Source organism: Cucurbita moschata, unplaced genomic scaffold, assembly GCF_002738365.1.
Source record: "Cucurbita moschata cultivar Rifu unplaced genomic scaffold, Cmos_1.0 Cmo_Scf00044, whole genome shotgun sequence".
Taxonomy (NCBI): Eukaryota; Viridiplantae; Streptophyta; class Magnoliopsida; order Cucurbitales; family Cucurbitaceae; genus Cucurbita; species Cucurbita moschata.
The window spans coordinates 2,745,585-2,756,394 of record NW_019268560.1 but is presented as its reverse complement, the minus strand read 5'-3'; the positions used below and the strand labels follow the sequence as shown (position 1 = coordinate 2,756,394).

The window sequence follows — 10,810 nt, the reverse complement described above, 5'->3', positions numbered from 1 at the left end:
GAAAAAAAAAAAAAAAAAAAAAAAAATGGAAACTGGAAATTGAAAGAACAAAAGCCGCCAATAAGAGAGGTTGGTGGGATGGAAAAGAAAAGCTGAAGATGAGCTTTTTGTACACATCATTACTTCACTTCATCATTATTATCATCTATTTCATTTTTTTATATAATAATTATATAAAAAAAAGTAGTATGCTTTTATTGATTTCTTTTATTTTTTTAATTTTATAGTTTCATCGAGTTAAATAAACCATCACGAGTAATATCCTAATAATAATTTACTTATATTTATTATCTCGAGATCAAAAATTGATTTTTTTTTTTCTTTTCAATCTTTTATCTTCTAATATTTTTAGATGATTATCAAATTTGTTCCGTAACCCGGTTGAAAGTTATATTTACAAATGGGTTACATGTAATAATATTTTACAAATACCCAAATAAAAATTAAAAAAGAAAATTAAGGGATTATTTGATGGTAGTCAAATGAGAGAGAGAGAGAGAGCGGATTGAAGTGAATATAAAATTCCACCTCTCTCCCTCAACTCTCCAACACAAAAGAAAAATTTTAAATAAAAAAAAAAAGAAAAAGAAATTAATTAATGAATGAATGAAGAAAGTTGAAATAAAATGATTTTGTCGTGTAATATGTGAACTGGATCTCGTGGAAATTGGGATTAAGATTTCCAGAGATTATTAATTATTTATCTTTCTTATAATAATTAATAACATTTTATTTTATTAATAAAATCAACTTGTTTGAAAAGACAATATGAAAGAATAAATAATTATAAAACGAGGGACAGATGCCTTCAAAAGTTTATACATCACTGTTGGTAGCCTTATAGATAGGGTACTTATATTTTCCATTATTCCATACTTTTATTTTTTCAAAACATAAAGCTTAATTAACCCAAAACCTTATTATAAATTTAATATATTCTTTTATATATATATATATATATATATATATATATATATATATATATATATATATATGTATAAGCATTGTAGAATCAGAAATTACGTATGATTTAGTTATAAAGTTCATTACTTTTTAATAAAGGGAAATACTTTAATGGTGGGTCTGTATCCAAATTTTCAATATATATTATAGATTCCAAAATTATATTGGATCTTAAAGAGTTTATTGAATAAACTTAAATTGGATATTGGGTTTCCTTTTTTGCATTAAAAGTCATATCTTTTGCCTTACTTTTTAATGCATGCATTTGGTGGCTAAACTTTGAAGTTTATTATAATTATTATTATTTATTTAAAAAAGTGTTCAAAACAGCTTTTGATAAATGGATTAGAAAAGGATAAAACGAAAATTGAAAATTGGGGATTTTCTTTAATAAAGTAATCTTTTATATATAATATATATACTTAATATGAAAGTAACCCTCTTTTCTCAAACACCTTTTTCCCACTAATATAATGTATGGACAAAACCCTTTTTTTTTCGTTTTAAAATTTTAAAATTAGAGATTTAATCATATTGTATGATACGATATCGTTTGTGGGTGTCAATTTTATTTTGGTATATGATCGTCTTTTTCAATTATTTGAACGAGAAAAAATGAAATGGAATAGGAAACTTGAATAATAAAATGATCCCATGTTGGGTGATGCTTAGGTTTTTCATTGACCCCAACTTTGCTTATTTTAAGCAACAAAACTAAGTCTTTCTTTCCCTTTATTTATTTATTTATTTGATTAAATATTCTTTAATTCATAGCTTATTCCAATCAGTGCTGCAAGTTGGGAGGTTTGGCTCTCACTCTAAATATAAAACTCCATAATAATTAAATAAGTAATGAATTAATTAAGTAATTACCTTTTAATTGTGCAACGAAAGTTTATAATAAAACCTATATTTTGATAGAGTTAGCTGTTGGTTTAAGTTCCATGTGGATAATAGCTGGCCTTTCATTACTAAAAAAAACAATACCCTTTTATTTTATTTTATTTTCTTCAAGAAATTATTGAAAAAGAATTTTTGTAAAGTAAATTTAAGGATCTACAAAATTGAAGATTGTGTGTTATCACATGGATTAGAATGGCAGAGATATAAGTAATAGATCATATCTATGAATGGGATACAGAGTATAATCCAGACTGGCTTCGCTTACACATATGTTGCTCTTTCTTGGTCAATCAATTGGCCAATCCACGCAATCAAATTCTGTATATTTTTTGTTCCTTTTCTGCAGAATTGACCCAAATATTTGTTTGAATGATTCTTTGAAGACTTTGAAGGAACTTTATATTCTTGAATAGATCACTGGGGAAATTAGCAACCTACATGGAAGGCAACTCTTTGTTTATTTGTTTATTTTCGTGTAGATTGATAGAAACGTTTTTGTTTCAGGATCATGAACAGATGAAATCTTGACTGGGAAGATGAAGGGGCAGGCAATCCAATTTACAAGCATTTTCAGGCTTTTTGTGTGCGCTGGCTGTATTGCTTGTTGCGAGTATGTTAAAACATAGCTTTTCCAACGCCTAAAATTTGGTTTCATATCTACAATTAGGCATCGCTCCATGAGTCACCATTGTCGCTTCCAACAGCCTGAGAAATTTCTCAATGGTTACCACGAGTCCTTTATGTATAATGATATTATAGTGCAGAGTAGGAAAACAAAGACAATGAAGAACCTGGCGGATTGAGTTGGCTTTCTCCAAAATTGCTGTGACTTTGATGTGGGTAGCAGGTCCAGTTTGAGTACTGGGCTTCTCAGTCACTGTGCGCCGTAGGTTGAATGACTGGGGATAACATGGTTGGTTAATAACAAGAACTATGTTAGTTCTAACTCATTTCATCAAAGGAAACCATGATATGTACTTTAAAAATTTATGGTGTTTAAACATGAACATGATAGCCTACATTGCATCAGTGTAATTCAATATCCAGCCAAACCAAATCAACAAGGGGAAACTAATTTTCAACAAAAACGCAAGGAAGGTGCTTACTTTTGCTCTAATTTGTTGCAGGAAATCTTCCCTAGAATCCATCACTTTGTCATTTCCAATGTGGTTTAGTTCTTTCTGACCATCCACTATCACTTGTTTTGGCTTCTACATTCAATAATCAATGCATAAGCAATTATGGTTTCCCACATCTTAATCATTCTGGCTGGCTTTTTGTTTGTTGTAAAAAACAACCAATGTAAAGTACTATTTACCTTGCCATTTGACTTGTTTGCATTGGGCGCTTGCTGCGAGCAGACTGGTTCCACTTGTTTTGAATGAGCAGATAGATCCTTCTGGCCATCGGACACATCTAAGGATGTTTTTGAAACGCACCATTGTGCAGGAGGAAGAGGTGGCGGAGCTGGAGTAGGGCTATCTGAACATTGCGACTTAATTCTTCCACTTGGTACAGGGTTCACAGTGACAAAACATGGAAGATCAAGAGATGGACCAGAAAGAGATTCATCCATGCCCTTCTTAACGTTCAAATTTCCACTTTCATCAGCCATAGTGATGCCGCTTTTTGTGATTCCCTGAAGCTCAAATGATGTAGACAAAGACTCCGTCTGTGACATGTGGTGCAAATCATACAAGTTCTTGCCTGTGGTTTCTGGAGTGTCATCAGACTCCCACAGCTCAGAATTTGACTTAGAGTGATTACTAAGACAATCATCAGACATACATGGAGATGATCTGCAGAATGTGTCATCATCAGACTCAGAGCCAATCTCATGCACAGAAATAGACTCCTCTGGGGCCAACTGAAAGGATGGAAATATGTCCTTATTGCTTCCGCGACCATCACTGCCATCAGGAAATCTCAGTTTCAATTTTGAAGTTTCAAAACCACAGACAGGATGGAAAGAGATCTTCATGTGATCAAGTGGGGGCGAAGGACATGAATCCGACGAAGAATCACTGGCTAATTGCTCTGTGGAAGTCCTTTCATACATTGTTTCAAAAACAGTATCTTGGTAGCCATTTCTCTTCCCTGCACCATCTGTATTCATAGATGTAGCCTCAAATCTTTCATCATGTAGTAGCGTCAGTTTTCTATGAAAGCCATTTACAAGCAATTGATGGCTAAGTCCAGAATTTTGATTGGAGTTTTCATCTTTCTCCATAATGGTTTGAGTAGGCATGCCATTGACATTAGGTACAGCTGGAAGCGCAATTCCAGCTGCTGCTATCACATTTCTTTTTACCACATTATTCATATGAGCATAACTAGGTCCATCACTTGAACGATCATCACCGTGCAATGAGGACTTATTAGAAGTTGAATCCTTTTCAATATTAATAGCAACCTCTGGAAAATTATCCATTTTTATTTCCTGTGCATGATCAGAAGGGCCACGTTTTTCACCTTTACTTGAGTTCTCACAAGCAGCATTTGGTACGGCCCAAGAAGGAGGCTTTGATGGCTGAAGTCCTAGTAAGCCACCATTAGTCCAGAACTTATCTGAAAGATGGCTGGAGAAAGAAACCTTTTCGGTTTCATGTATTCTGTTCAATAATTTAATTCCAGAATGATCCTCTAAACTAGAATTGGAGTCTGGAGGGAAGGAATCAGTGATATCAGATTCCAATGTGGAACTTTCTTTGCCATGTAGGTCGGTTACTAGGGGACGGTCAGGACTAGAAACCTTCATTGTGTTTTCAAGCCTTTGATCATGGTAAAAACCATCTGAAGAAACAAAATTTGGTAGGCTAGAAATAATACCTTTGTCAAAGGACTTTTGAGGCTCACTAGATTCAAGGAGGTCATACATTGGATCTACTACTTCACACTTTATATTGGATGAGCATGGCTCTACTTCTCGTTTAGTCTGGCAATCAATGTCAGTTTCAGATTCTGACTCAATTGTGTTGAGTGCATCCATATAATTGTCCGTTTCACTTCCAATTTCATCAAACACACTCCTGTCGTAAATTGATTCTAAAGGGTGACCAATATTAGCTAGCGTGCTCGTTTGTTCATCATTTATAAGGTAAAGGCCTTCCGTTTCACATGGATCCAGGGAAGATTGAGGTACAGGAACTTTATATTCTTGATTTTTAACTTTATCATGCTGTTGATTCGTCGACTCCACCATCTCCACTTTTTCTCTACCACCCTGTTGACTGCCCGGCTCCACCATTTCTGCCTTTTCTGTGCCACCCTGTTGAGTCCTTGGCTGCACAGTTTCTGCCATCTCTCTAATATCCTGTTGGGATCTTGGCTGCGCAATTTCTTCAATTTCTCTAACGTCCTTTTGAGTCTCTGGCTGCACAATTTCCGATGTTTCACTAACATCCTGCTGAGTCCTTGGTTGCTCTATTTTTGCCATTTCTCTAACATCCTGTTGAGTCCTTGGCTGCACTATTTCTTCCATATCTCTGACATCCTTTTGAGTACTTGGCTGCACTATTTCAGCCATTTCTCTAACATCCTGCTTTGTCCTTGGCTGCACTATTTCTTCCATTTCTCTAACATCCTGTTGGGACCTTGGGTGCACAAATTCTGTCATGTCTCTAACATCCAGTTGAGTCCTTAGCTGCACTGTTTCTACCATTTCTCTAACATCCTCTAGACCTCTTGACTGCACTATTTCTGTCATTTCTCTAACATCCTGCTGATTCTTGGGCTTCAATATTTCTGCCTTTTCGTCCCATGTGACATGAGAAGAGAAACTCGAATCGATTTGATCCTCTGGTGCATATTGAAATTTATCGTCCATAATCCTACTTTGTTCATCAGGGAGAACTGAATCAGCAGCATCACTATACTGCATCAAACTTGGACTTGAAAATTCCCTAAACTCCTGTTCTTTAGTTTGCAAGGAAGAACCTAATTTCAAAACATTTCCAGCATATCCTGACCCCGTTCCAGAATCAAAAGAATTCAAAGAGTCCCCAGCATCTGATTTCATCATCCGATCAGCTGTAGCGGTTTGAGAAAGAGACGCCCCTTCATTTGAAAAGGAGGTCAACTGCAAGCTGCATAAAAAGTTGTCAGTGATCCATTCAACTAAAGAAGAAACGTTCAAAGCTAATCGTTAGTTAGTAATACCTGCTATTAGGATTGGAAATTGATGCACCATGTATCATTTCTCCACTGTGTACCAATGATCTTTTTCTCTGCATTGTTAATTTATTGGTCATAATGACTACTTTAAATAACAAAACTGATGTATTCCACTAACAAACGAAAAAAAAAAACCAAGAAAAGAATGGGCCAAGCTTTGATTTCAAGAATATTAATTAACACAATGACTCCATATTCTTGTTGTTCCTGGTGCTTACGGTAAGTGTAACAACCCAAGCCCACCACTAGTAGATATTCTCCGCTTTGACCCGTTACGTATCATCGTCAGCCACACACGTTTTAAAACCGTTAGGCTGATGACGATACGTAGAACCAAAGCGACCAATATCTGCTAGCAGTTGGCTTGGGCTGTTACAGCTTACTCTAGGGTGTTAAATTCAATCATGAATCTAGGCAGTTGAACCTTAAAAACTAATCATTTATTTCAAAGGTGCACGTAACACATATAACTCCTAGACATTCACTGCAAACCTTGATCTTGTGAGCCTTTTTTTCACTCCGAACCTTCTCCAAGCTTATTTTTCCTGAGGTTGATGTTTTCTTGAAGAACGTTGGATCTGAATAACGCTTTAAACAAGATCCAGGACCCCTCGTATCAAATCTGGATGGAGAGAAGAACAGAACTGTAAGGCTTGCCTTTCATTTTCAGCAAGGAGATGCACCTTAAACAAAGTTAAAACACTGATCATACTTATCAAGCAAATGAAGTTGTGGAGGATCACGACATTCTTCATAGGCATCCATCATAAATCGTGGCAAATCATGATAGATGAAGTGATTTTGTTCAGTTCGAATACGAGGATGCCACTCAGAACCTGCAAAGTAACTGCATAACATTATACAAATATGCAAATGTTGCAAAAAATGTTATAGAAAACTATAATTATGTCACTCTAAAGCACATCTACTCAAACCCAGTTTACAATCAGGATGTTGGACGTTTAACTTTGGATAAAATTTAGGTTGTTAATCAGTAACTACATGATGTCATGATTTGGACAAGGCACCAATTTTGATGGATTTAAGCTTAACAAGATAAAGCAAACTTCTTGTTTATCATTTTAAACAAATGTGATAACATGATCCTGATAGAACCTAAGTTTTGGCTAAAGCGGCATGCTTGAATATAGGTGCTATAGCAAAACAAAACTGACGATTAACTAAAGCTAAGCTCACTATTGTTCTGAAGTTAAATTTGATCAGTACTGAGTTATTAATAGGACCTCCCGCCCTGTTAGTGTATCAAAAAATTGCCTCCTTCAGGTATTCTCTTTCCAGTAATATGGACAACAAATCTTCAGATATAGACACTCATGTATATGCGTGTTTAGACCATATAATAATATAAATAAAACTGTAACAGTCCAAGTGGTGCCCACCGCCAGTAGATATTGTCCTCTTTAGATATTGTCCTCTTTGGACTTTCCCTCAAGGTTTTTAAAACGCGTATGCTAGGAGAGGTTTCCACACCCTTACAAAGAATGCTTCGTTTCCCTCTCCAACCGATGTGGGATCTCACAATCCACCCCCCTTCGGGGCCCAGTGTCCTCGCTGGCACTCGTTCTCTTCTCCAATCAATGTGGGACCCCCAATCCACCCCCTTCGGAGTCCAACGTCCTTGCTGGCACACCGCCTCATGTCCACCTCCTTCGAGACTTAGCCTCCTCACTGGCACATCGCTCAGTGTCTAGCTCTGATACCATTTGTAACAGCCCAAGCCCACCGCTAGCAAATATTATCCTCTTTGAGCTTTTCTTTCGGGCTTCCCCTCAAGGCTTTCAAAACGCGTCTACTAGGAGAGGTTTACACACCTTTATAAAAAATGTTTCGTTCTCATTTCCAACCGATGTGGGATCTCACAAGAACATAGAAGAAAAGTTAGAAATTAGGTAAGATAAATGGCTGTATGGCTGGACGCTGCCTATAAAAGGTAGTCGGTATCTGTGTTGTGGGGGGAATCTAGAACGCTTCCTCTTTTCACTTTTACGAACAAGAAAATAACAAAAGTTGCACACTGTACTGTTCGGACACAATTACAAAGGAAAAGAACAAACAATTGTCTACATAAACAGACAAGGTTATCTCTAATCAAGACCAGAGTAATCACAAATAACAAGTTGATAGCTCCTTATAAACTGAAACAAATTAAGTTTAAGTCAAGTTATATATAATTTAGGTGGCAATTGAGTCATACCAGCTGTGTAAGCAAAATGAATGTGACTTGTTTGAGTTAGTATTGCCTTTTCAAATGAAGGAAGAGCAGCTTCAATCTGTTTGAGGCGAACCATGACTTTGTGACTTCTGGAAGCTGTTGTCATAACCTGTTCTTGCAACCCATGAAAAACCTCCCCCGCAAATCTACAATATACGATGATACCATCCCAGTCAGCTTAAATGTTGTATAAAGTACCCTCTATAATCCGATTAATATAAGACCGCATAACTAACCCATTATACAGTACGAGACGTAAGAGCTACCTAAAAACAAGAACATCTGAAGGGAAATACCTAATTCGCAACCACCGAGGCAGCAAATATAGTAGATAAACAAGTTAGCAAAGCAAAGAAAAAAAACCGTACTCGACAAGGTCACCCAACTGCTTCAAGATCCCGACGAGACCAGCAACGGCTACACCGTCGAGGACGGCTTTCGGATCTTCATTGTTGGCCTCCATGTAGAGATGGGGCTTTCCGAGCCCGAACTCGCTCTTGACCTGCACCCTGACCAGTGGCATCTTGCTCTAATTTCACTTGGTTCCTGTGCGCATTTGAGGAAAGCAAGGCGAAATTGTAGCTGAATGAAGTGAAGGGAGCTGAAAGAAAATGGAGAGAAAAGAAAGAGAGAGAGGAGAGAAGGTTCGTCGGAGATGTTAGAGAGAGAGTTGGTGGTGGGGATGGGAGCAGCTCAACTGCTGCAACGAGGGAGCTTTTCTGAGTTTTGTAGGACATTTCATTCTTTTCCATATAATAAAATACAAATTGTTTATTATTTCATAATAAAACCCACAAAAAATCTATTCAGTTTATAAAACTTTAATTTTTAAGAGCCGTTGAAACCCACCGGAGACCGTAAAAACGTGGCTCCCACAACTGTTTTCCACCTTACGGTGTGGACCCCACTTAGGGATAAATAAGGAAATTTCCTTTCTAATTTTGTTTTTCATATTCTAAATACTGACATTTACTGTTTTTGTTGATTTATATCATATTTAATAGTCCAAATAAATTAAATAGAAGTATAAAAAAAAAAATAAAAAATAAAAAAAAACATTGGACTATATTTTTATATTTATACTTCTTATCGTACTCAACACCTCTCGTCATTAGGGAGAGAAAATAGTTTTTGAGAACTGCCAGCCCTCAACGGTACCCTACAGAAAAACAACAAAAAAAACATGTCGAAAGATATTGACCGTAACTCGGTTGTGTTACTGTCCAATTAGGTTTCCAACTGATATGTATATATCAATTATGTGACCAAGACAATTATGCAAATAGTGACGAAAAGAAAGGGCCTCTCTTTTGCAGAAGCTAAAAGCCCAACCATAGTCCTACCGGCCCAATAATTTCTGAAATTGGGCCCAAATGTACAAGGGAACAACTCCAATTGACACACCGACTTTACGAGTGCAAAATAACAAAAAAATAATCCACAAATAAGAATTTTAGAAGTGGGGCCTACCGAGGAAGATGCTCTCTTGTACAAAACTATGGGGTGCGAGGGGCCCAATCACCTGCCTTACTACCCATATTTAACAGAGTACTTCAAACAATAATATTGCATCAAAAAAGTGAGGCCATTGTTGCAACAATTTTGATTCATGATCTCTTGGCTCAAATTTCCATTTTTCCCGATAACCGGATCGATTCTATCATACCCAAATTGTCAAAATTTTAAATTTACGAGAATTGAACTAAATTTAAGTTTATGAATGGCACTGAAACAACGAAACGACGATGAATATGACCATCAAAATGTTAACAACACATAGTCGTACCGTAAAAAAGTGTGTTCAAGAGTATTAGAGGGATGGAAAGAGAGGAGCATAGGGAGATGGGGAAGTGAGAGTGTCTGCAATTTGATTCTGTTGGCTGTGTAAAAGTGTTGCATCCGACAAGGAGATTTAATGAGAAGGGATTTGGCATTCGGTTTTAGGACACATACTGTCCTGTTTCTTACAATTACTACATGTCATTCTCAATGAAAGGTCAATTTTCCCATCTCCCCTTTTTAAAAAAAACTCATCCTATTCAGAATCAGGCGTTGAATACTAACAGTACAAAAAGCTTGGAAAGCACCAAATAATGTGGGGTTGCCCTTCGCCTTTCTACTCATATACATTCATATCTAATGGGCATCATCCTCATACCCATTCATTCATCAGCTTTAGTACCAAACCAACCCAATTCAGTGTCTCCCACAGACAACCTGAGCTTGTCTTCTCCTTTGCATTGCATTTCATTCAAAAGATGCAAGAAAATAAAAATATAAAGCTGCACCAAAAACTCTCCAAATTATTATTGCACATATTCCTTTTGTGGGTTCGATCCATCTATTCTCGTTCTTTGCAAAAAATTCGTTTTCTGTTCAACTTGAACGAAGGAACTGGTGTCTTATGATCAGTGGAGTTATGTTCATGTGTAGATACCCATATCCCAAATCACGAACAAGCTACCTCTTGATTCCTCATGAACACATTAAAAAAAAAAAAAAAAAAAAAAAAAAAAAAAAAAAAAAAAAAAAAAAAAA

General features: G+C 36.3%; 1 protein-coding gene across 4 annotated transcripts; it reads right to left on the bottom strand.

Moving 5' to 3' along the window:
• Positions 1-2,049: 2,049 nt before the first annotated feature.
• LOC111434005 (protein SCAR1-like) lies at positions 2,050-9,027 on the bottom strand. Of its 4 annotated transcripts, none has more exons than XM_023071299.1 (9): positions 8,641-9,027; positions 8,255-8,418; positions 6,752-6,875; positions 6,532-6,661; positions 6,025-6,092; positions 3,185-5,951; positions 2,973-3,077; positions 2,658-2,765; positions 2,050-2,571 (listed from the first exon to the last, which is right to left on the bottom strand). In XM_023071299.1, the coding sequence occupies exons 1-9, from the start codon at positions 8,793-8,795 to the stop codon at positions 2,530-2,532; spliced, it is 3,663 nt and encodes a 1,220-aa protein (XP_022927067.1). In that variant the 5' UTR covers positions 8,796-9,027; the 3' UTR covers positions 2,050-2,529. The 4 variants fall into 4 exon arrangements, with proteins under 4 accessions (XP_022927067.1, XP_022927068.1, XP_022927069.1 ...); XM_023071300.1 differs by having other exon boundaries at positions 2,973-3,074; XM_023071301.1 differs by lacking the exon at positions 8,641-9,027 and having other exon boundaries at positions 6,752-6,886; positions 8,255-8,387.
• Positions 9,028-10,810: the final 1,783 nt, after the last annotated feature.

Excerpts from the sequence above, each read along its gene's own strand:
- LOC111434005 (XM_023071299.1), bottom strand. The coding sequence starts at position 8,795 with ATGCCACTGGTCAGGGTGCAGGTCAAGAGCGAGTTCGGGCTCGGAAAG. Across the intron at positions 8,419-8,640 it reads CAGTTGGGTGACCTTGTCGA|ATTTGCGGGGGAGGTTTTTC; the intron begins GTACGGTTTTTT and ends CGTATATTGTAG. Across the intron at positions 2,572-2,657 it reads AAGCCAACTCAATCCGCCAG|GCTGTTGGAAGCGACAATGG; the intron begins GTTCTTCATTGT and ends GAAATTTCTCAG.